At 38.5% G+C, this 26595-nt stretch overlaps 2 protein-coding genes and 2 long non-coding RNA genes across 7 annotated transcripts in view; 1 reads left to right on the top strand and 3 right to left on the bottom strand.

The window, feature by feature from the left end:
- LOC148682349 (uncharacterized) overlaps window positions 1–26595 on the bottom strand; it is a 771506-nt gene that overhangs the window by 676134 nt on the left and 68777 nt on the right. The window lies entirely within an intron of this gene.
- LOC141381810 (uncharacterized) overlaps window positions 1–26595 on the bottom strand; it is a 203854-nt gene that overhangs the window by 141449 nt on the left and 35810 nt on the right. The gene's annotated exons all lie outside the window — the stretch shown is intronic.
- LOC103910625 (protein NLRC3) lies at window positions 212–25721 on the top strand. Of its 3 annotated transcripts, XM_087245748.2 has the most exons (11): window positions 216–276; window positions 8203–8297; window positions 8489–8591; window positions 9434–11377; window positions 11517–11687; window positions 12875–13048; window positions 13154–13327; window positions 13966–14139; window positions 17433–17606; window positions 19838–19884; window positions 20169–25721. In XM_087245748.2, exons 4-11 carry the CDS (start codon window positions 9531–9533, stop codon window positions 20693–20695), a joined length of 3288 nt encoding a protein of 1095 aa, XP_087101874.1. In that variant the 5' UTR covers window positions 216–276; window positions 8203–8297; window positions 8489–8591; window positions 9434–9530; the 3' UTR covers window positions 20696–25721. The 3 variants fall into 3 exon arrangements, with proteins under 3 accessions (NP_001431168.1, XP_087101874.1, XP_087101875.1); NM_001444239.1 differs by lacking the exon at window positions 8489–8591 and having other exon boundaries at window positions 212–276; window positions 20169–22868; XM_087245749.2 differs by lacking the exons at window positions 8489–8591; window positions 13966–14139.
- Window positions 2103–26595, bottom strand: part of LOC148682351 (uncharacterized) — an 83953-nt gene continuing 59460 nt past the window's right edge. Inside the window, exon 3 of the long non-coding RNA XR_015942977.1 lies at window positions 2103–3634. This is a non-coding gene — a long non-coding RNA (uncharacterized LOC148682351). The remainder of the gene's footprint in view (window positions 3635–26595) is intronic.

The following is a 26595-nucleotide window of genomic DNA, read 5'->3' as shown; positions in this document are numbered from 1 at the left end:
AAAAAATGAAGAAAACACAAGGAAAGAATAAACTCAATAAATGTATCCTTAAATTATGTAGGAACTGAAATACCTTAGGTAATTTAAGAAGGCAGTGAAAGCAGTCATTTTATATTCAGGGAAATCCACATTGAAGGACTGATGTTACTTTCTCCAATACAGCAGGTGGCGGTGTGCAGTTTTACTCTGCACTCTGACTCTACGCACAGCCAGTAGAAGAAGTGGTGCGTAGCGTCTAAACTTTCTGCTCCACATCCAGCGTTAATACTGCTTTAGGTAAAGTCACGCATGTAACCGTCTGCATGTCATTTGATTGAATGTAAACCCCACATGTACTTTTGGCCCCCGCATGTCCCTATCTACTCTTTTCAGAGTGTTTGCGACGGATGTTTTTACTGAACTCGTGTGACCGTAGACTGTAAAGTATAGGGTGTGACCATTGAGATGAAATCTGTGATCAGGAGTCATAGTTCAGTAAATCAAAGTTCTCCAATATATTTCATATGTTTTTCAGTATGAACATGTTTGCTGAATCTGGCATTTTACATGCTTTACAGCACTGCTCGACGTGGATCACTTAGCTGCGCGAGTGCGCGTTAACGATCGCGTGCATGAGCGACCTGGGCGTTCCCGAGAGAGTATTTCACAGAACAGCGCCCCCTGGTCACAGTTTTCGGCAAAACATCACCCTTCAGAAACGAAAGTGAAAGTGCTTGTCACAGTTTTAAACAGACATAATCCATCATTTACCAACTTGGAATAGCTTTATATCTTTAATGTCCAAAACAAAACCTGTAATGCTGAGTTCACGGCATAATTTTCAAAGTAGTCAAGTCACCGATGTTTTTACATAGAGGTAAAGTTAGTTTTATATTTGCATATTTGTTTATTTAGAAGTCTCTATATTGTTTACCATGTTACTTTGAATATTCGATCGGAATTAGCATGCAAGTATGACTTGAAAACAACATTACACTGATTATTTGACTGTGAACAATGTTGTACTTTGATGTCATTGGCTGCTAATATGATTTCGCTGTTTAGAGTTTCCAAATAATTATTTCATGAAATTATATTATTAAGGGCAAAGTCCGAATATGCAAATATAAAACCAACTTTACCTCTATTGTTTTCACACTGCATGACAGTCTGGGCTAGCGTTTTGTTGCTGCTTTGTTTACACTGCCCTATGGACAGGGGCTTTCACACTGTATCACAGACAACTTTGTTTAAACCAAAACAACCAAAAACACGTAGTATATATTTTGTTATTAACTACACAAGGAGTAAAAGCATAATACAATAGAAATCTACATATTTGTTCACCTGGATTTGAGGGGAATTAGCAATTTATCCTCAAATTTTTTTTGACCGGATTGTAACATTGCTTACATGACACGTCAAACAGACACAGGTGCTCCTGCCAAATTTACATTCGTTTTTCCTACATTTCTTGGGTCCAAATAAACTGAAAATGAGCGCATTTAACTTCTCTCTGATGTAATTTTCAGTTGAAAGTCATTTCACCTGGCATGACAGCTCCAGATATTCAGCATGCCAAATATCTCACAGGTGTCTGTGATTCATTAGCGATCCCACATAGCAAAATATATCTGGCCCAGCTCTGGCCCACACAATCAGCTTTTACTTGGCCCACATGCCGCAGTGAATTACGGTACATGACTGGACCAAGTCTGGCTTCCGGGCAAGGGCCAAACACGGACCATATCTGGGCCAGGTCTTGGCCAAGTTAGTAACCCATAACTGGGCCTGAACTGGGCCAGTTATGGCACATGAATGGTCATTGTCTGGAAGCCAGACTTGGTCCAGTCATGTACCGTAATTCACTGCAGCATGTGAGCCAAGCTAAAGGCTAATTGTGTGGGCCAGAGCTGGGCCAGAGAAATTTTGCTATGTGGGCCATAACTGGCCCTTAACCGGACCAGATCAAGATAATATTTGGAACCAAAACTGAGCCATAATTAAACCATGTTAAGACCAGTCTTTAATCAGAGAGCCCAAAAGTGAGCCACACCTAAGCCTAATCCACATGAACTTAACCTGCAGCCAAACTAAACCCTTCCCAGATCAAATCACAACAATGACTGTTCTGAACAATATTTATTATTTCACATTTAAGAAAACATGCCAAAACCAGAGAAATCATCATACTGTAAATCTTTAACATCAGAACACACTGCATTTTGCATTCTTTTAAGTTGCAAATCCCATATAAGCAAGTTCTTTAACCAGTTTTCTCCTGATTCTCCTTTGGCTTCTGTCTCTCTTTCCTGTCACCATCCCTATCCGGGGCCAGATATGGCCATCTTTTGATGGTTGAGTCAATGTTTTTTTCTGAGGCTTCAGATGTCAGGCGGTTTCGTCTCACAGCCGCTGAAACAGATATGTAAATGTTTGAAATTAGCTTTTTTATCAACAGTTAATGTGGATATTGGATTTTAAAAAACAATTACATTAAAACTCAACCAGAACATATTGACAGACATGCTTTTACAGCTATACAGACTTTTAATTGAAGCAAATAATTTTAGTAATATGGCTCCAGGAGGAATTCAGTCTAAGTTCCTTTTCACAAAGCTGTGTGCAATTTAATAATTAGATATATTTTGGCAGTGTTCTTTTAAAGCTCTGCTTTAGTAAAATGCTATAATTGGTTCAACACTCTTTGTTCACCAGCAAATAAGGACAGTAAGGCTGCATTTACACTGCAGATCTTGATTGTCAATTTTGATTTTTGTAACTGTCAGATTTTTTTGCTGAATTATTTACATCGTTTTTTTAAAGTGACTCATATCTGATTGTCTGCATTTACACAGCACACGGCAAAGATGCAATGACCATGAAAAAAAAAGAGCAGGCGGTGATTGACAGCTGATAATAAAAGAGCACCTTTTTCTCTATGCCTGTATTTAATGTGTTTATGGGGTTTCGTTTTTTTTATTCTTTTTGACAAGTTGTTGTTTTACTATAGTTTATGACAGAAAAGTTCTCATTTGTCCATCTTCTTATAACTTAGGCCTTTTTAAACCAGTAGGCGTCTTAATTAATCTTAATGTCCATGGCAAAATTTATGCAAGTGATGTATGCTCAAGGTTTGAGATTCTGCTAAGTCTGTTCCAAAATGAAAGCATCTAACCTGATGTCATTCGCTATTTTTTAATGACAAAAAATATAAACACTCCTTGGTGTTTATAATGTAAAACCGCGATGATATTTAAATATTGATTGGTGGCCACAAATTTAGTTCTCATGAAAATAATACAATTAATCGTGCAGCCCTCAGTCAAACTGTTATTCTGTTTTTTTTGTGTGTGTGTTTTTACTGTTATTGACAAGCACATTTTTTTTTAAAAAACATTATTAGAAACATTAACTCTTGTATTTGTTGCTATTAGTTTTTCCTACTATGCAAGTCAAATACATGTTTTCTGCTTTTTTCAAAACATTTTATTTGGTGTTTAATAGAAAAAAAAATAAAAATCAAAGATTTGGAACCATTTGAGGAGAGTAATTGTACACTAATTTTTGTGTGAACTATCCCTTTAAATCTATTTCTCTAACCTGTTCACTCTTTTTACTTAACGTTAATAGTTCAGGCATGAAACAAACTTATCTAAAATTGCCTATTTATTCACATGCACATAAAAGTAGAGAGCTTTCTTATCCACGTAAGCACATAATGTAAACAGCATAGTCAAATTTGATATATCTTAGCTTTAATTAAGCATATTTCCTCATAATTTAGGCTTAGTTTTTGTTCATAATACAATTATAATACATGAAAGATCTCCCTTTCCAATGCATGCATGCATGCGTGCGTGCGTGCTGGAGAGGGTGTGATTTTAGAATACATTTTGACTCATTCCAAGTGATCATTCTGTTTTTGCTTACATTTACATTTACATTTAGTCATTTAGCAGACGCTTTTATCCAAAGCGACTTACAAATGAGGACAAGGAAGCAATTTACACAACTAAGAGCAACAATGAATAAGTACTAAAGGCAAGTTTCAGGTCTGTAAAGTCTAAGAAGGGAAGTGTTAGTAGATTTTTTTTTTTTTTTTTTTTTTTGTACAATTAGTGTGATATTCAAAGAGGCAATTGCAGATTAGGAAGTGAAGTGGAGACTAAATAGTTGAGTTTTTAGTCGTTTCTTGAAAATAGCGAGTGACTCTGCTGTTCTGATGCAGTTAGGGAGTTCATTCCACCAACTGGGCAGATTGAGCGTGAGCGTTCGCGAAAGTGATTTTTTCCCTCTTTGGGATGGAACCACGAGGCGACGTTCATTCACAGAACGCAAGTTTCTGGAGGGCACATAGATCTGCAGAAGTGAGTGCAGATAAGAAGGTGCTAGGCCAGAAGTCACTTTGTAGGCAAACATCAGAGTTTTGAATTTGATGCGAGCAGCAACTGGCAGCCAGTGCAAACGGACTAGCAGCGGAGTGACATGTGCTCGTTTAGGTTCATTGAAGACAACCCGTGCTGCTGCATTCTGGAGCAGTTGAAGAGGCTTGATAGAGTTAGCTGGAAGCCCAGCTAGTAGAGAGTTGCAGTAATCCAGTTTGGAGAGAACAAGAGCTTGAACAAGGAGTTGAGCTGCATGTTCAGATAAGAAGGGTCGGATCTTTCTGATGTTATAGAGTGCAAATCTGCACGATCGAGCAGTTCTAGAAATGTGGTCAGAGAAGTTTAGTTGGTCATCAATCGTTACTCCAAGGCTTTTCACCATTTTGGATGCAGTAATGGTTGCCCCATCCATCTGGATTGAAAAGTTATGGTGTAGAGTCGGGTTGGCAGAAACTACAAGCATTTCCGTTTTTGCGAGGTTCAGCTGAAGATGATGATCTTTCATCCAGTGTGAAATATCCAACAGGCAGGCTGAGATGCGAGCTGGAACAGAGGGATCATCAGGATGAAAAGAGAGGTATAGCTGGGTGTCATCAGCATAGCAGTGGTAGGAGAATCCATGTCTCTGGATGACTGGTCCTAGAGATGATGTGTAGATGGAGAAGAGAAGTGGCCCAAGAACAGAGCCTTGAGGTACCCCAGTGTTTAGATGCTGTAGGTTGGACACCTCTCCCCTCCAAGACACCCTGAATGACCTGTCAGAGAGGTAAGATCTGAACCATTGTATAACAGTGCCCGCAACGCCCAGTGACTCAAGCGTAGATAGCAGGATCTGGTGGTTGACAAGAACCAGCTGAATGAAAAAAAAGCAGCTGACAAGTCCAGCAAAATGAGGACTGATGATTTAGAGTCTGCTTTAGCCAGTCTGAGATCCTCCACGACCGAGAGCAGGGCAGTCTCAGTTGAGTGGCCTTTCTTAAAGCCGGATTGCTTGTTGTCCATGAGATTGTTTTGAGTAAGAAAGTCCAGGACTTGATTGAACACTACTTTCTCCAGAATCTTGGCCATGAATGGAAGCAGGGATACTGGTCTGTAGTTTTCAAGTAGCGTATGGTCCAGGTTGGGTTTCTTTAGCAGTGGGGTTACCCTAGCCTGCTTAAATGTAGTGGGGAATAAACCAGAGTCAAGAGATGTGTTAATTATGTGAGTCAGTGTTGGTATGACTGCAGGAGAGATGGCTTGCAAGAGATGAGAGGGAATGGGATCGAGTGGACAGGTGGTTGCATGGCTAGATAGCACAAGTTTGGACACCTCAGACTCAGAGAGCTGAGAAAAAGAGGTGAGTGTGTGTGGTGTTGGTGTTGTATCTTGCGTGTTTGTTGCGAGAGATGAAATGCCCTTCATCTCTCGCTTTATTACGTAAACAGCAACTTTGCAAGGGCTATGGGTTAACATCACAGCACGAAAATGGTCCAACTTTTAATGAGGTAATCTCAGTAACGTTCGATAAGGATAAACAAAACGAATAAATATCCTTAAATTGTGTTATACCGTGTCTTCTGTTAATTTAAATATTATTTTGGAGTTTATTTAGCATGATGTGCCACTTACATGAGATAAATTAACTTTAGCTAACGTTAAAGAATATTTATCGAGCTTATATGGGTATAACTTACACTGACAACCACGCCAATGACATTTACATTTCCGACGATGAAACTGATAACTGATCTGAAACAATATATTAGAAATGCAATTATTACTTACCAAAATGCCTTTGCTCCAATTAGGTCCACGACCGTTGGTGAAGTGCGTACAAGTGGCCGCCCGCTGTCACCGTCCTCTTCAATAGATCCAAGAGTATTTTTCAAATTAGAAGTTTTGTTTCGTTGTTTTTTAATCGTGGTTAAAATTAACCAAGCTAGCTAAATCAGCAGACTGACGTTACACACCGTTCACCGGAAGAAAATATATTTGAAAACTGAACAGAAAACCGAGTGTCACGACCAATGGTTACGACTGCAATATCATATTGATAAACCCATAAGGCATTGCGCATTAGGCGCGCTACGGGCGTGCTTTTTCTCCAAGCAATCTGATTGGTAGATTTGGATTTTTGAATTTTTTCTGGTGTTTGTGCATGAGACAAGCAGCACAAAAACAATTGACTTAACATTTTAACACTCCCGTCTGTATATTATGGTATATCATCATTGGATAATAATAATATAATTAGAAAAATAATAATTTGAATAATAAAAAAAAAAATGTAATGTAGGGTAAATTTAGTTGCAACATATAAGAAAGAATAGATTAATTCAAATAATTCAATCTTGATTGTTTCCTAGATTAAAATGAAGGCCTTAGAAGATGCAAGTGGAAGATGGAATGACTGTGTATTGAAATATTTTTTACTCGAAAAAATATTTTTATGTATTTTAAATGTGGTTCCAGAAAGGCCAAACTTATGTGGGCCACAGATCAGTTTTGAACATCTGGGCCAAACACTACATTTGACATCTGGCCCATGTCTTGTCTGCCGCCTTCAAGACGGTGCCACCTCTGCCAAACCTGGGCCATGTTTGGCCCACATGCTGTATGCCAGTGCCGGATGAATGCCTGATGTGCCAGATTTGTGCCAAATCTGGGCCAGAATTCTTTGCTACCTGGGATTCTCTCAGATGGCGTCTTTGATAGTTCACATTGTGTGATTGTTATGCCGAGTTCAGACTGCATGATTTTCAAAGTAGTCATGTCACAGATGTTTTCACACTGCATGACTATCTGGGCTAGCGTTTCGTCGCTGCTTTGTTTACACTGCAAGATGGATCAGCGACAGGGGCTTTCACGTTGCAAGATTTTACTATTGGAAGAATCGCCGACAACTCCATCCAAACTACGTCTCACAGCCAAAAACATGTAGTATATCTTTTGTTATACATACATTTTGTTACTACATAATGAGAAAGAAGCCTTTAATGGGGTAGAACATGCACATGTTTGCTCACCTGGGTTTAAAGGGAATTAGCCATTTCTCCTCAACGTTGATAATAAACTAATTTCTTTCTGTATGAAACGTCAAACAGACACGGTTGCTCCTGAGTCCGGTCAAACCTCCATTAGTTTTTCCTCCATTTCGTGGGTCCAAATAAACCGAAAAAGAGCGCTTTTAACTTCTCCCCAGCCTCCCGCTGGCCTGCAGCAGGTATAAACACACACACACACACACACACACACACACACACAAGTGAATGCTGCTCTCTCATTGGCTGTAGGCGATCGCTGATGTTATTTTCAGTCAAAACTCAATTCACACGGCATGATTTGAATCGCCGACAGCTCCAGATATTTAGCATGTCAAATATCTCACAGGCATCGGTGACTCATCGATTCTCTTAGATCGCGTCTTTGAAAGTTCATACTGTGTGATTGTCACTCACGTGCACGAGCACTGATTTGCCAGTGATTTCAGGCATTTGTCGGCGATTTCTCAAAACCTGTCGGCTAGCCAAAATCGGGGCTAAAATCACGCAGTCTGAACTAGGCATTACTTGCGTGCATGAGCACTGATTTGCCTGTGATTTCAGGCATTTGTCTGCGATTTCTCCAAACCTGTCGGCGAGTCAGAATCGGGGCTAAAATCATACAGTCTGAACTTGGCATAAGGTTTATGTGAATCTGTATGTATAATTACATTTTAATACTAATCAAACGGATGATGGCTGTGATTATTTTGTTTGTTTACTCGTGATGTGTCTCAGCTGCTGATCTATTCCTGCATTTAGCTGAATTTTGAAGGCTGATCAATGACTGGAGATCTGTGATTGTTCATCAGTTTCCTCTAGAGTTTCTGCTGGAGATCAAACTTTTCAGATCCATCATGGAGGACACGCACACTTCTGGAGATCTGGATTTGTTTGCCTCATGGAGGTATTTCGTCTACACAATACATTTCATATGATTATTTTTTACAAGATATTATATTTACTCTCTATTAGTTGTGGATTTAATATATAAAATATATTTTATGTCAGAATATATATATATATATATATATATATATATATATATATATATATATATAAATATATATATATCACTTCTTACCTGGTGTTTTAAAGAATGGATTGTCTACGTGTTTGCAAAATGGAAGTCGTGCGACATCTTCCCTATCCACCTTACTCTGAGGAAATGAGTGAACTTGAAATCTCTCAATACTGTCAGGTAAGAGCTGGCCAGAAAGTATCAAACAAAAACAATCGAAAGAAAGATGTACAAATATCACAAAGTAGCTCAACATGGGCAAAAGTAATACAAAATAATTTTACCGAAACAAAAGTTAAGCAAAAACAACAAAAAACAAAATCATGTCAACAAAATCAAAGGAAAAGCGTTTTCCTCTGCTTTTCCTGGCATCCTTTTATATGACCACGCCTTGCGCCCAATGATGATCGACTGATCTCCTCACCAATCGGCTCTCGCAAAGGCAGACCTAAAGGAAATGACAGGCTGGGAGAAAGCGAGAGAGAGACAAAACAAAGAGAGAACAGAAGGCAGAAGGCAAAAATACTACAAATATATGGCAACCGTAACACTCACATTTGATCATTAGTGAAGTACTGAAGTAGTAGTAAGTAACTAAAGTATTGAAACTCAAAATGTAAAGAGTTAGTAAAGTGAATGGAAAAGGATACTTGTTTAAAATGAAACTGTTTAAATCTTCTCTGTTTATTATCTTAATAAAGTGGAGCAATGTTACAGTGTTGTTACTGAAATCCTGATCCTGAATTTAATAAATGACAAACACTGTTACACGTTTAAAGCATTTTGAGCATTAGACGTGATCAGTGTGTGGTGTGTAAAGTGCTTCACAATAGAGCTATGAGAGACATTTGAAGACTGGCCGGTTCTTGCTGATCTGGAACAGTTTCTGCATTACTATAGTTTGCTTCTGGATTAAATCTGTGTAATGTGTCTAAGCTGTTTCAGAGAAAACACACATGGCTTTACTAAAGGATCTTTACACTCATACTCATTCATTCTTTGTGTCGTTGTTGTTCCTGCAGTGTGGATGGAGATGATCAGACTGGAGACCTGCAGCAGGATTCACTCCAACCAGAACATGATGAACTGCAGAGAGTCAAAGAGCAGCACAAAACCAGCATGAAGAACAAGTATGAGAGATTATTTGAGGGAATCAACCATGGAGAGACTCAAAAATTCCTGAACAGGATCTACACACAGCTCTACATCATAGAAGGAGAGAGTGAAGGAGTGAATAGAGAGCATGACGTTTTACAGATAGAGAAAAGAGTCAGAACAAAACCCTCACAACACACTCCAGTCTACTGCAATGACATCTTTAAAGCCTCAGCTGGAGCAGGACATGAGGAGAAGATCAAGAAGGGGAAAGCCCAGATCAAGACTGTTCTCACTAAAGGCATCGCTGGAATCGGGAAAACCGTCTCTGTGCAGAAGTTCATTCTGGACTGGGCCGAGGGAAAAGACCATCAGGATGTAGATTTCATGTTTGTGCTTCCATTTCGAGAGCTGAACTTGATCAGAGATCATCAGTACAGTCTTCACAGCCTTCTGCTGGACTTTCATCCTGAACTTGAAGATCTGGAGCCCAAGATTTATGAGCAGTGTAGAGTTGTGTTCATCTTTGATGGTCTGGATGAAAGCAGAATCACACTCAACTTTTCAGATGAGGAGAAAGTTTGTGCTGTGACTAAATCTTCATCAGTGGCTGTGTTGATGCGGAGCCTCCTGAAAGGAGATCTGCTTCCCTCTGCTCTCATCTGGATCACCTCCAGACCAGCAGCAGCCCATCAGATCCCCTCCAGATACATCAAGCGTCTGACAGAGATTCAGGGATTCACTGAGCCTCAGAAGGAGGAATATTTCAGGAAGAGAATCAGCGACGAGCATCAAGCCAGCAGAATCATCTCCCACATCAGAAGAGCAAGAAGCCTCCAGATCATGTGCCACATACCCGTCTTCTGCTGGATCTCCTCCACTGTGCTTCAGAAGCTCCTGGAAGAAGATGTGAGTGCAGAAATCCCTCAAACTCTGACCGAGATGTACATCCACTTCCTGCTGATTCAGATCAACATGAGGAAGCAGAAGTATGAAGAGAGAGATCAAGAGAAACTCCTGCAGTCCAACAGAGGAGTGATCCTCAAACTTGCTGAAGTGGCTTTCAGACAGCTGATGAAGGGCAATGTGATGTTCTATGAGGAGGACCTGATTGAGAGCGGCATAGTAGTCACTGACGCCTCGGTGTATTCTGGGATCTGCACTGAGATCTTCAAGGAGGAATCTGTGATTCATCAGAGGAAAGTCTACAGCTTCATCCATCTCAGCTTTCAGGAGTTTCTGGCTGCTTTCTTTGTGTTTCACTGCTATTTAACAGATAAAAGAGAACCACTGATGTTGCTTTATGAGAGTAAATATTCAGATGATGAAGATGTGTCAGATGGTTATGAAGATGAAGATGAAGATTCAGATGTTCAATTTTTACAGTCCAGCTCTGAGTTCTCTCTGTGCCATCTGCTCAGTTTAGCAATATATAAAGCTGTCAGCAGTAGTAATGGTCATCTGGATCTGTTCCTGTGGTTCCTGCTGGGCGTCTCACTGGAGTCCAATCAGAGACTCTTCCAGGATCTGCTGACACACACAGAGGAGAGCTCAGAGAGCATCAGGACAATCACACAGCACATTAAAGACAAGATCAAGAGAGATGTCTGTCTCTCAGCTGAAAGATCCATCAATCTGTTCCTCTGTCTGCTGGAGGTGAAAGATCAGACTCTGGCCAGAGAGATTCAGGAGTTTTTGAAATCAGACAAACACTCAGAGGAGGAACTCTCTCCTGCTCACTGCTCAACAATCTCCTACATGATTGAGATGTCAGAGGAGCCGCTGGATGAGTTAGACTTTAATAAATTGAACACATCAGATGAGGGAAGATGGAGACTGATACCAGCTGTGAGAAACTGCAGAAGAGCTCTGTGAGTATTCATTGATTGATCAATGTATACTTATTAGTTTATTTCCAGTGTGGATTTTATCACTGTAGACTGGACTCATGAACACTCAACACTGCTCATTTCTTACTGCTGATTTTGTTGTTCTTTGTCCTCTACACAGGCTACAGTGGAGTTATCTCGATGTTCAGCATTGTGAGAGTTTGTTTTCAGCTCTACAATCCTCAAACTGTGTGCTGAGAGAGCTGGACCTGAGTAACATTGACCTGCAGGATTCAGTGAAGCTTCTCTCTGATAGGCTGAAGAGTCCAAACTGTAAACTGGAGACACTGAGGTAAAATAGAAGAAAGTTTACCTAAAATAAATGCTGCCACAAATGACTTTTACATTGTGCAAAAAAAAAAAAAAATTGATAAAGTAACGAGCATATGCTGTAATGCATTTTATTTTTCGTTTATTTAGTGTGAATATTTCATGTTTCAGATGTAAAGTCAAGTATGAGAAAACTTTTTATACTAGTTATGATATTGCTCTTAAGTGTAATTTCTGCTGAAATTATCATTGATTCATGTTCGACTTGTGAATTTGTATGTGTTGTATTAGTGTTGTGTGTGTGGAAATTGAGTCGGTTCTGGTTAGAGTGGAATGATCTCACTGATGTTGTTTTCTTCATTCCATCTATTTTGACCTTCTCTATGCTGATAATGATCAGGTGACAGTCATCTGTGTCCCTGATAAAACTGTCATTGCCTTCTGATTAGAGTAGTCCACTAGTGTAGTGGTGTTTACTATAAAGCTGGTTAGTTGCTCTCCTGTATTCTTCTTTAAATCTAGTGATTCTTTTATTATTCTTATTTTTGCTTTTTTTGTTATATATTGTGAAGTCTGAAAATAGCAAATGCTAATGATGATTATGATTCTCACAGGAATACACTAAACAAGAATGAGTTCAGCCAGCTGGAGGTGTTACAGTGGAGAAGGGTGATGGGCGAAAGGCAGGTTAATGAAACCATGACAGGGTACTGGATAAGGCAGGTGGACAGGGAGGAGGGCAAAGCCAAGGCAGGGACTACTGGACAGTAAACCTGAGCAGATCCTGTGGATAAGGATAAACAGCTGGTGGACAGAGCTTTAGTGGAGCTGGTAAAACCCTCCATGATGATTTAGATGTTGCAGAAGCCCACTTTTTGTTGAGGTTTTTGGCCATAGATCCTCAATAGCTGGAGGCCCTGATGTGGCCACCATAATAGCTGGGGTCATGGCATCCATCTTGTGTAACCCACTTTTTAACTTACACGCTTTGAGCAGAGAGTTCCCTCTATCAAAATCACTGATATCATGTCTTTATTTGGACTCAGAAAGTGAAAGCCAGAGCCCTGTGTTCAGTGTTTCCAGTGCTCCTATGTGTGTTGTTATGACCATTAAAGACATTCAGAGAAGTAATTACTCCTAATAGGCACTTCAATAATTACATGCACACTTACACAAAATAAAACAATCTTCTTTTTGTCCTCTACACAGGCTAAAGTGCTGTAATCTCACCGCTCAGTCTTGTGAGAGTTTGTCTTCAGCTCTACAATCCTCAAACTGTGTGCTGAGAGAGCTGGACCTAAGTAACAATGACCTGCAGGATTCAGGAGTGAAGCTTCTCTCTGATGGACTGAAGACTGTGAACTGTAAACTGGAGACACTGAGGTCTGAGTTCAAATACTTGATTGATTGATTGTAATTATTTATTACATTAAACAAATTACTAAAAAATTTAAGTGTAATTTTTATTATTATTATTATTATTTTCAGACTGGTGATGTGTAAACTCACTGTTCAGAATTGTGAGAGTTTGTCTTCAGCTCTACAATCCTCAAACTGTGTGCTGAGAGAGCTGGAGCTGAGTAACAATGACCTGCAGGATTCAGGAGTGAAGCTTCTCTCTGATGGACTGAAGAGTCAACACTGTAAACTGGACACACTGAGGTAGATGATTCTCCACTCAACAACATTAAAAGTGTTTTGATTTAGATGGAAATGTCCAGATATATTTAAGAGCATTAGTGGATAAACTGCAAAATGCTGCTTCTCAAATTAAAGTTTTTCTAATACAGTTCAAGAAATCAGTTTATGTTAAAGATAATTTTAATTAATTACATCTGAAATCTTTATTTATATTTTATTTAAACAAATTTACAGTTTATCTTTGGATTGGTTTATTGGAAAGATATATTCAGTATTTTGTCAGATGTTTTGGTCATTCTGACCAAAAAACAGAAACAACACAAGCAGAACAGAATGTGGATAATGTCTGAGGAGGTGTCTGGACCCTGCAGCAGGTTTGACAGGCTCTGATCATTTGCATTTTGCATGTTCATAAATATAAAAAGTCTCATGGTCCTCGTGTCTAAGCTGACATTTAGCAGTTTTCTTAACATTTCAAAATATTCAAGAATATATTAGTTGGCATTTAATATTCAGTTTTATTAAATAACAATATCAATATTTCTAAATAGCACAAAATCAAATAGTTTTGTCATATTATTAACCTCATAGTTAGTTTTTTACATCAGATGAATTACTAAAATCACACTGTTAATGTAATCTGTGTTCTTCTTTCTTAGATTGGTCATGTGTAATCTCACTGTTCAGCATTGTGAGAGTTTGTCTTCAGCTCTACAATCCTCAAACTGTGTGCTGAGAGAGCTGGACCTGAGTAACAATGACCTGCAGGATTCAGGAGTGAAGAAGCTCTCTGATGGACTGAAGAGTCCAAACTGTAAACTGGAGACACTGAGGTAAATTATATTACACTAAACAGATACAGTTTCATATTGGGTTACCGAATATGGAGCCCCGTTCACACTTACAGGGATGTGATTTCAATTGTAACTATACTAATGTAGGTTTATAAAAATACATTTAAAAGCATTACTGAGTAAACCGCAATGTTGCACTTTTCAGAGCTTCTCTTTTTCCAATATGCCCAAATATGACTTAAAGTTAAAGGAATCAGTTTATTTTGAGGATTATTTATTCATATTTTATATTATTATATTTATATTTTTGTGCCCTGGTAAAGTTTAGACATGCTCTGCTTTTTGTTCAGTTTGCAGTTTCTTGTAAAAACACATACACACACACACACACACACACACACACACACACACACTATTGAACCGTTGTCTGTGGCATTGCGACCTCAGTATTTCCCTCGCGAGTTCCCACAAGTGTTTGTCACAGTTGTTTACATCCACCCTCGTGCAAATGAGGATAGTGCGGCAAAAGGAGATAGAATGCATTTTGTACAAACTACAGTCTGTGTCTCCTGATGCACCTAGTTTTATCCTTAGAGATTTTAATAATTGTAGATTGGAGAAATCGCTGAGCCACTTCAACCAGTATGTAACTTGCCCGTAAACGCGCAAGGATAAAATTTTGGACTTATGCTTTGGGCCGATTAAAGGGGCATACAAATCTTTAAATAAGCCACCTTTAGGAACCTCAAACCATAATATGATTTTATTGAGTCTCTGTGCAACAAAAAATCGAATAAACAATTATATTTCGAATTTCAATAAATTTTGTCTAGCGTTTACATAAATTTTACAGTTGAATAGCCAAAATGACATGTTTCAGTATTTTAAATGTGATTAATCGCGATTAATATTTTTTAAAAGTGCGATTAAGTAGTTACATTTTTTTTATTGAATGACAGCACTAGTTAGAATCCTTGTGAAATACAGCCATACTTTAGAACGCTTAGTTTAAGCAAATTTGATGAACGCTGCGATCATGAGTGTTGAATCTGAAGGGAGTCGCTTTGCCTGCCCTGTCCTGCACGCGGTGTGCGTTTCTGTGCGCACACACGCGTGTTTCTTAGCAACAAACCTGCATAATTGTCTGTATCAACTAAATCAAAAAGTTTGGGTTGCATTGCACTTTCAGCTCACAACATGCAAAAGAAAAGGTCCACATTCTCCCCCGATAATGTCACCATACTGGATTGTTTTAGCAAATGTCTGAATGTAAATTAGGACTAAGCAAAATTGTTTCTACTTTAACATTCTCAACTCACAGCAATACAACTTTACAATGAGTGCAATTGTTTGTATTCAATACTTTGTTATTATAGTTTTCCATATCTGTAATGCCTGTATTTTGGCTTTTTATTTCAGTACACTTAGAATCCAACTTGGAAATCATTTTTTTTCTTTATTGGCATTGATTGTTTTGAAATTCAAATGTCATTAACATGCCTGTGTTTTTATTTCTGTAATAAGTATGGCTGTCAAGCCAGGATCTTGATGGTTTATTGTGGGTATGTTGTTTACATGAAGAAATCTGTTACAAGTTGAACAAAAATTCTAATAAACAATTATATTTTGAATTGAAATAGTTTTTGTCTTGCGTTTACATAAATTTTACATTTGAATAGCCAAAATTACAAATTTCAGTCTTTTAATGTGATTAAAAAGTGTGATTGATTAGTTAGTTTATTTAATCGATAGACAGCACTAGTATATTTATATTTATATATATAAGCAATATCACACTCGTAGCATGGCGATATGGCTGTATATCGGCACTGGGGGGAGGTGTGCGATGGCACGAGGCCGCAGGCCACATATATACAATGTGGACCTTTTCTTTTGTATGTTGTGAGCTGAAAGTGCAATGCAACGCAATCTTTTTGATTTAGTTGCTACAGACGTTTATGCAGGTTTGTTGCTAAGAAACACATGCGTGTGTGCGCACAGACACACAGACAGACGCATACACCGCGTGCAGGACAGGGCAGGCAAAGCGACTCCCTTCAGATTCAACACGCATGATCGCAGCGTTCATCAAATTTGCTTAAACTAAGCGTTCTAAAGTATGGCTGTATTTCACAAGGATTCTAACTAGTGCTGTCAATCAATAAAAAAATGTAACTAATTAATCGCACTTTAAAAAAATAATAATCGCGATTAATCACATTTAAAATACTGATACTCTGTCCTTGACAGAGACAGAATTGACATTGCACCAGTAATAAATATGGCATGTGACGTTTCTGTAATAAATATGGCTGTCAAGCCATGATCTTGATGGTTTATTGTGGGTATGTTCTTTACATGAAGAAATCTGTCACAAGTTAAACAAAAGTTCTATTAAACAATTATATTTTGAATTTAAATATTTTTTTGTCTTGCGTTTACATTAATTTTATATTTGAATGGCCAAAATTACAAGTTTCAGTTATTTAAATGCGATTAATCGTGATTACATTTTAAAAAAGTGTGATTAATTAGTTAATTTTTTTAATCGATTGACAGCACTAATATATATATATATATATATATATATATATATATATATATATATATATATGTATATGTATGTGTGTGTGTGTGTAGGCACTGTTTACATTTAATTCAAAGGTCAAGCTCAATGCCTACACTTTGCGTTTACATAGTAGCCTGAGTTTGCTGTTATATCAACTCAAATGGTTGTAATAATGGTAATAAAGGTGAGGTTTTATAAAATGAAGATTCAGTTGCGCCAGCTTCGGGCCGCAGCGCACATAATCACAGGCCAATTCTGGCTCGGATACGGCAGCGTCGGCTCGCTAACGGCCACCGCATCTGGACCCGATTGACTCGGGCAGCAAAGTAGACTACTGTCAGAGTCGAGGTAAGTCTCTGGCAGGCGACAATCTAGCCGGAACTGGCCCGAGTGTATTTTGCTATCTGGTTAGGCGTGTATCAGTAAACAATAAACGATGAAATTCCCATCATTAAATTACTGCTAAAAACAAACTCTTTACAAAATTAAAGATCTGCACCTATATCAGCACGATAATCAGTGCTTTAATTGATCAAAACCATCTTTCGGGACTACTCTGGATTATTTGGGCTAAAGTCTCATTTATTAACACGGAAGAGGCAGCCAGCCCACAGGGTGGGATCTAACGACCGGGATCTTTACTCAAACGCAGGCTTGTGGTACTTTTGCATTTAACACACACGATAATGTGTGTGTGCAGGCTGGCAATGGCGTGATGTGTGATTGTCCAACTGTGTGATGTGGACTATTGCTGTGTTTGTAGATTGTCTGGCTGTATGGTGACAGAGGAAGGCTGTGGTTTTCTGTCTTCAGCTCTGACTTCAAACCCCTCACACCTGAGAGAGCTGGATCTGAGCTACAATCATCCAGGAGATTCAGGAGTCAAGCTGCTCTCTGAACAACTGGAGGATCCAAACTACACACTGGACAAACTCAAGTATGTGGAGCATCACTGGCCTTGTGCTTTTACATTGAATGGCTTTAAAAAGACACTAGAAAGCTCTTTTGTGATCAGCTTCAGTTTTCTGTGAGGGTTATGGGGTGAGGACAGACAGAAGATAAAGCTTGTAGAGTATTCCAGTCATGTCTATGAAGAGCAAATCATTGAGTGTGAAATGAATCTCCTCTGTAAATGTTGGGTTGTATTGGCTCAGTTACAGTGACATTAAGCGGGACACACTGTACAGTTTCAGCATTTGAGCTGAGCAGAGAAACTTCTTCCTCCATTTCTGCTGAAGAATCCTACAATATCAGGTCAGGAATAGGGTTGGGGATTGAAGATGGATTCAGATTCTGGAATCAGACACTTGGATTAATGTTCAGACTCTTGTTCTAAAATCAACATCTGGATTCCTCTTCTCTGTGCACACGTGTATTTTTCACTTGCTAATCTGTCAGGAACTTGGGCGCTGGCGAGCAGCTTTAATAATCTGAACATAGTTTAGAGATGGACTGCAACATGTGCTCAAAGGCTGCATGTGCTGAATAACGATGGCAAAGCTAAGTGTGATCACTGTCTAGGGGTTTAACCCACGTTTTAAGATTGATCAGGAATTAATTAGCTCATTTCAATGAACCGGATCCTAAAGATTCGAATCATTGATTCGACTCAATTGAGTCAGACTGAATCAGATTAAAAGATTCACACTTTATCTACAATTTGTCCCGCAAACAGAAGACGTATCTTACCAATCTTGTTAATATTATTTACGTGGCCAACGATAATAACATAACACAGTATTGGGTTAACTTTTAGCAAGGTAACAAGATCTACAGCTCGAGGCAATGACTTAGAAGCACATAAACAAGAACACAGTTCTTACAAAATGAGAACAAAGATTTATTGAGCTACACTACGATACATGAAACTAACTATGTAATAAACAAACAACAAACAAACACACACACACACACACACACACACACACAAAGGCAGTTCATGCTCATGAATGGCTGTTGTCCTGGGTCACCACCGAGTGACAGACTGCTGAAAGTCAGTTTGTGGAAGTTCGTGCAGCTTCGGCGATCCTAAAACTTAAAAGAAGTTTGTGGTGACCCAATCGGGCAGGTGAGAGGGGGCAGAGAGCAAAAGCATGCGCAAGCCAGCTAATGCAAAAAGCAAAGTTTCTTTGTTGCAGGGAGTTTAAAGTGACCTGGTTCGGTCTGCCCCTATGGCACTGTCTGCCAATGAGCAGTTGCAACGAAGGGCGGGGCCACGCCCCATACTGACATAGGAAGGTTCAATCATTAACAGACTGCATATTGATTTCATATGGAAGAACTCTTGCAAGATTGAAATGATCTTACATCAAATGTTACAAGATGAATACTGTTTGTACTACTAGTTTTTCATTTACACCAAAAGATTGCAAATGTTACTAGCTTTCATTCAATACCAGACATACATTTTAGACACATACAGATCATTTTAATCTGCTTTAAGGGTTAAAACAACACATTGTTTAACCTGGTTGGTTGGAATAAACAGCATATGAGGAGCATTATGGCATATTATTCAAAGATACATCTGCCTTAGTTCTAACATTTTAAGAGATTGTCTTGCATTCACATGCATTCATTTCTCTTTGTCTCTACAAAATTGTCATCTGGCAGGATGTACCACATTACTAACGCATGACTGGGAGTCATTCAAAAGTCTCGTGAGGCGGTTTACGCTGAAAATCCTTTAAAGCCCCTTTGTTCAATTTAAATCGTTTACTAATTTCGCTGAAGGGTACTTGGAACAACTGTGGCCGAAGTGCTGGTCAGAGTAGCCCAAAATCAATTAGTGCTTTGTTATCATGATGGTTTAAGCCCTCAAGCTGGTTCAATGACTACAGACAATTTGGCTACCAGTTTCCGAGCCTTATTCGAACTGGTTTTGAGATCTGCAACATCCTTTGCATAGAATTCCAACAACTGTAATAAATGAATATTGCAGCAGGGTGTCTCCATCAACATGAGCAGTATCTGCGCTCGCTTCACCAACAGCAGAGGAAAAGAACGCACTGTGTTACATTCATTGTGCATCCTGGCTGAACCAACAAGTGTTGTGTGTTTTAGCTCAAGAGTTTGGAGCGTGTAGCTGAGCAGCTCAGTGCTAGCTTTAGCCTATTAGCTGAGGGGGAAACTAAACAGCTCATTCTCTCCATCTGTGTGTGTTTACAGTCTGGATCATGGAGGACACACGAGGATTACAGCAGGACCACGCAAATGTAGGACTACACACACACATACACACACACAAACACACTCTCTCTCTCTCTCTCTCAATCACACACACACACACACACACTCTCTCTCTTTCACCCACACACACACTCTGTCTCTCTCAATCACACACACACACACACTCTCTCTCTCACACACACACACACACACTTTCTTTCTCCCACACACAAACACACATACACTCTCTCTCTATCTCTCTCTCTCACACACACACACACACACACACACACAGAGCTGTGGTTATACATGTGTGTGTTCTTGTGTTCAGATGCCTGTTTCCTCACTCTGGATCCAAACACAACATACGCTTTTCTCATTCTGTCTGAGGAGAACAGAGAGGTGAAGCGTGTGAGAGAGTATCAGCGGTATCCTGATCATCCAGACAGATTTGATGGTATTTATTCTCAGGTGTTGTGCAGAGAGAGTGTGTGTGGACGCTGTTATTGGGAGATTGACTGGAGTGGAGATGATGTGTGGATATCAGTGTCATATAAGAGCATCAGGAGGAAGGGAGTAGATCCTGAGTATTTGTTCGGATGTAATGCTCAGTCCTGGAGTTTGCGCTGCTATTCCTCCAGTTATATATTTTGGCAAAATGACACACGCACTGATCTCCCAGTGAAACCGCTCAGCAGGAGAATAGGAGTGTTTGTGGATCACAGTGCAGGAACTCTGATCTTCTACAACATCTATAGAGACACAATGAGCCTCATCCACTCAGTCCAGACCACATTCACTGAGCCGCTCTATCCTGGGTTTACTATTTGGTGTCAATCATCAGTCAAACTGTGCTGAAGACTGAGAAGGAGCAGTCAGTAGCAGTGTGTGTGTGTGTGTGTGAGAGAGAGAGAGAGTGTTTGTTTGTGTATGTGTGAAAGAGCATGTGTGTGCGAGTGTGTGTGTGTGTTTGAGTGTGTGCATGAGTGTATGTTTGTCTGTGTGGGATTTTTTTTTCTACAAAAATACTTTCTTACATCATTTTTTTTTGACACATTGTAACTCCACATCAGATGTAACAGCAGCTCTCCTACCTCCACACTGCAGACAGCGTCCTTATAACAGCACTGTTGTTCAAAGGTTTCAGCATCATTTATGGCCTTGTAATACTTTAAATATATTTTAATTCTGGACCTGACGAACGCTTTAAAACTCCCAATCTCTTGACCATGTACATCAGGGGTGTCAAACTCAATTCCTGGAGGGCCGAAGCCCTGTACAGTTTAGTTCCAACCCTGCTCCAACACACTTACCTGTAGATTTCAAACAAGCCTGAAGGACTAAATTAGTTTGATCAGGTGTGTTTAATTAGGGTTGGAACTAAACTGTGCAGAGCTGCGGCCCTTTTGCAACTGAGTTTGACACCTGTGATGCACATCATCTATTTAGTTTCTTCTTGTGATAAGTAGAGCAAGTTTTGCTTGAGCAACTAAACAGTGAATGAACTGCTATTTCAGTTTGTGTTTCTGACTATAGCCAGCTCCAGAAGAAACTTACATTGAGTCAAATTCTCTCCACATTTCAGGAAAACTCTGCTCAACATATCAAACTATTGTGTTAAACGTGTACAGTCTCTCTATGTCCACAGAAGAGACACTCGTCATGGACACTAGAGTGAACAACACGTATGAAATCATTCACTGCCACAATCCCCTGCAGAATCCTCCATTGTAAATCCCCAACACATTTTGTCAAAGTTGGTTTATACAAAACTCTCCACACTGGTTTTCCCCCTAAAGTATCATGAAATGTCAGTTATTTCTGTTAATCTGCCTTTGTCACCTCTCTGATCCGTAATAATAATAATAATAATCATAATATTAGACATTTGTTTGGACATGATGTGCTCTCTTCAACAAGCAGCTTTTCTCTTCATTCTGCAGGCTGTTCGCTCTGGCAGTTGGTCAGATATTTGTAAGCAAGCCTATAATAAAAAGCAGAGTTATTCTGCAGTCAGGTGATGTGCTCCATCAGGCACAACAATCTTGATAGTATCTTGTAGTGTGCTGTGCCGCAGTTTTCATATCTTGTAGTAACATATTTTTAAAAGTGTACTGATTATATTTTTAAATATAGCCTACATAATTAGGCACAATTTAAACTTTCAAAACATAATGTTTTTCCCACCTCGGGCATTAAAGCCTTTATATTATTTTCTCTTTTATTCTTAATTGGGCAGCCATTATTCTCAACCCTGTAATAGACTAAACTGAGTTGGTAATAATAGTATTTTACAAAGCTTTTGCTATAAAACCAACATTTCCCTGTTGCTCACATGTCCCTCAAATCAGTTTAATGGCTAAAATATCACATTTTTAATAAGTTTTAGATTCATATGTGATTTAAGTTACAATTATACATACTTGTGCATTCTGTGGTCTCTTAATTTTTTAAAAAGTTTTACATTTAGATGTCTTACCCCACCCACACAATTACAATGTTAGGCCTTAACATGCTGGTTGGTTCTCAGCAATATTTTTTTTTCTATATTTAATTGTTTTCCTTTAAAAATATGAATCTCACAGGGTGGAGAATACAGTGACGGGTTTAAGACCATAACAGGGTTAAGAGGACACTTAAATTTCAGTTTTAATTTGTTTTAGTTCATTTGAAATTACATCTAACACTTACTTAAAATTTATTTTAGTAAAACATTTAGCAAAGGCATTAATGAGATAAAGGCAAACCGGGATGAAATGAAACTTCATTAAACCAAACCACAGTCAGAATTCAAAAAATTGAAGTGCTGCAGGTAACTGGACTGTTAAAAACCTTTAAAAATGCTGATAAAGGCCTGTGTTACCCAATCTATTGCTGAACAGAACCTACAGTAAACAGAAGCAACAGGTAAAGTCTTGTCTAAAACTTTATTTCCTGGAACATCAATAAAAACTGCAGCAGAAAAGTTCTTAATGAAATTGTTAATGAAAATACTTAATAATGTTAATAAAAAAATAAAATTATATAGCCAGATAGGCTGATCTGCTTATTTCAGAAACTGCTGATCTATTGGGATTTTCACACATAACAATCTCTAGGAGAGAAAATTATATAGTGAGCAACAGTAACTGAAATAACCACTCGTTACAACCGAGGACTGCAGAGGAGCATCTCTGAACACACAAAACTTCCAACCCTGAGGTGGATGGGCAGCAGGCACCTTTTGTTAGCCTAACCCTCTGTATCTATAATATTAATACGAGTTATGCCCTCAATGACCCCCTCTCTAAAGTTGGGTAATTGTCACATGACATAGAGATAAACAAATGAACTATTACATAATTTAAGTATTTTTTTTGTTCTGATTTTATTAGCTTTACATAAACTCATGATGAAACTCGTGACACTCAATATAAAATCTGCTGCTGGTACGGGTGCCGTGTCTGACATTAAATAGTGTCAAAGTTTAAGTAAAACACAGCTTCAAATATTCTCAGTAACAAAATTTTTTTAAATGTTTTTTAATGAATATTCTTGATTAATTAGGTGAATATACCCAAAACAATGACATGTGTAATGGGGTTGAGTTTTTAAAGCAAAATGTCCTCTGCTCCTTGTGTGGTTTAAAAGAGAATGCCCACATGGCAGCAATTAAACAAGAATATGTTATATTGTTTGGAAATAAAAAAAAAACAGTCATATTCCATCTTAGTCTTACGTTACGCGGTTGAATTGTTAAGCTTGACCGCATCCTTCCTAACTATAATAAAATCAAAAAATGTAAATAAATAAAAATATAGCTTCTTTTGCACCATGCTGAGAAAGAGAGCTAAATGATGTCACTTTCTGTCTGGATGTCATATAAGAGTAGACTCTGAATTGCTGTAGGTGGAGAATTGCTGGTGTGACAGGGTTGAGTTTATTTTGAGGGACATAACTTTGTAGCCTGTTTTTTATTTAAAAATCTTATTTTTTATTTATCACAAGTAAATAACACAAATAAATAGTTGTAATACAAAAAAAAAATTAAACACTGTGTCTACATGCAATTTCAAAGATGTGCCTCGGGGACATGACAAATAGCTTGGTTTGTGACAGACATATTATATTTTTTATGCTAAAGCTGCATTTAATGTATTTTTTTATTCATTATAATGTACAAAGTAGATCAATGAAAAATGCTTTTAACATGTAATTTAAGTCGACAACCACTATAAAAAAAATATGGGGGACTGAAATATTACAGAACGCCAGGAATGACTTAATTATATCTAAGATAATTTTGTAAAACAATATGTTTTGTTAAATGTATAATGTATAAATAGTTCCATCACATCAGCTGAGGCAAAAAGCAATAATGCAGCCATTTCTTCTTGTAGTGTTGATGTGGCTGTTTTGAAAGAATTTGTGTGAAAGGCATCAGGAACTTCTGGGAACTGCACAACTCTGTGTAATGTTTTCACACTTGCATGTGTCGATTTTATTTCTCAATCATTTTTAGATTCATTAATTTTATCAGCCTTCATTGTGATCATTTTCTCTTTATTGGTTATACCTCACAATCACAAACACTCACAACTGGTTCCATTCTTTTGAATTGTGTGGGTTATTGAGCCAGGCCTCCATTCGATTCCTGATTTTGCTCCGCGAGCAAAGGGCAGGAGTGGGCGTGTCCAGCAGGGGAGAAGGAGGGCAGTGAACAACTGTTGTCAGTTAGCTCACAGAATGAAACACGTGATTTTATAGTTTATAAAGTTAAAATGCAAAGAAATAAACAGTAATGTAATGCCCGGCTACATTTGTTATTCGTAATTTCATATACACTTAACCACAATTTATATCATTATAAAGATAATCATGTTCATATAAACTCTATAATTGAAGACTTTTCCCTTAATCCCCTTGTCTGAACCATAGGTCTGAATGCAGGCTCAGTGCAGCAGGCCTCTTGCCCTGTCTATTTCAACCATTAGCCCTGTTGGTAATCTAGAGGATTTAGGCGAACACAACAGCACGGCGATGTGTCTAAATGTGAACAAACTCCTGATAAAAGACAATGTCCGCCATTCTCCAATTCTCGTACTGCTCTTCCGTCAAAAATGCTTGCTGCACACACAGCTTTGCTGTATTGGCCCTGACAGGATCTTAGGGAAAAACATGCAACAAACACTGTGGATCATGATAACAAACACATACGAGCCTTCATAAACGGTGTGATGGTTGATGGGTCAGATGACATTAATCATGTGAGACACAAAAAAATCACTGATGTATTCTGATATTCCTATGCGTAAAAGCACAACTCTTAACGATGAAATGAAACGTAAGAGAAAGGAAAGGCGACTCCGACAGAGGGCGCGCCGTGCCAACAAATCAGCTGGACGAACTCTCTGTGAACCCCTTGCTACTTCAGATGACCCTCTTGCTAGTAGTCGAACTCTGAATGAACTCCCAACTTGTACTTTTGCTGAACTTTCTACCGAGTTCACGCACCTGAATTTAAGTGCATAACTATATAGCACATTATAAATCAAGGCTTATATTAAAATGCCTAAATGTTGATTTATATGATACAATGTACTCTTGATGACTATCTGTCTTTTTACTGTTCAAGTGATTTAGCATGCTCCTTGAATGTATGATTTAAGTAGTCTGTGCACCTGTGTTTAGGGTTGATTTATGAATACTGTCACGGAGACACTGAGTATAAAAGCTGACATGTACTCTTCAGCTTTGCGCTTCCTGACTTCTGTTCATTGAGGTTGGTTGCCCTTTGTCCGCCAACTGGGGACAAAATAAGGATTTTGTTTTCTGTTTGTCTTTTGTTTGTTCTACTTTTTCACTGGATTTTGTTTTATTAATAAAAGTGTATTTTATTACTTTTCTTCACTGGAGTGGACATTGAATTCATTTTCCAGAACCCATCAAAGTTACCCTGTGTGGTAAAGTATGATCTAATTTATTCTTTTGCAAAATACGTTCTTTAAAGACGATCCTTTAACTAAACTCTTGCTAAGAAATATAGCTAAGGGAGGATCCTGATCTTAACTTTGTTTAATTAGGGTGATTAAACAAAGGGAAATCAGCACAATGTACATCAATATTTCTCACATGTTATTGTAGCTCAGTTTGAGCTGAATACTAATAAAACACATGTTGGCTAGTACTGTGTAAAAAGTAGCTGAAATAAGCACAGATGTCAGGGCATGTCAAAACATCTCAGGGGTCCCAAAATCAACTCAGACCCCTGAGGGTTAACTACAGGTATAGTAAGAGCAGTGTGAAACATAATTACTGATAAACCATACTTCCTGTTATCTGGGGTTTAGTATCATCCAGGGTTAACATGTTCAAGCATGAAAAGCTCTAATATGAAACTGTCTGACTGTAGTTATTGTAGAGTGGAGAATCATTTACCTCAGTGTGTCCAGTTTACAGTGTTGACTCTTCAGTCCATCAGAGAGAAGCTTCACTCCTGAATCCTGCAGGTCATTGTTACTCAGGTCCAGCTCTCTCAGGACACAGTTTGAGGACTGTAGAGCTGAAGACAAACTCTCACAACACTGAACAGTGAGAATACATGTGGCCAATCTGAGAACGTAGAACACACATTACTAAAAACCACACTGTTAATGTGATCTGTCTGATGTAACAAAGCAAAAAATCAATCAATCAATCAGGTGTTTAAACTCAGACCTCAGTGTCTCCAGTTTACAGTGTTGACTCTTCAGTCCATCAGAGAGCTTCTTCACTCCTGA

This window comes from Danio rerio, chromosome 4, assembly GCF_052040795.2.
Source record: "Danio rerio strain M-AB ecotype USA chromosome 4, GRCz13ab, whole genome shotgun sequence".
In the NCBI taxonomy this organism is placed as follows: domain Eukaryota; kingdom Metazoa; phylum Chordata; class Actinopteri; order Cypriniformes; family Danionidae; genus Danio; species Danio rerio.
The sequence above is the reverse complement of the archived record's forward strand: the minus strand, read 5'-3'. Positions and strand labels throughout refer to the sequence as shown.

Coding starts and splice junctions, on each gene's coding strand:
- LOC103910625 (NM_001444239.1), top strand. CDS start 8,248: ATGGAGGACACGCACACTTCTGGAGATCTGGATTTGTTTGCCTCATGG. Junction 17,607..19,837: donor TACACACTGGACAAACTCAA/GTATGTGGAGCA, acceptor GTGTGTTTACAG/TCTGGATCATGGAGGACACA. Junction 19,885..20,168: donor TACAGCAGGACCACGCAAAT/GTAGGACTACAC, acceptor TCTTGTGTTCAG/ATGCCTGTTTCCTCACTCTG.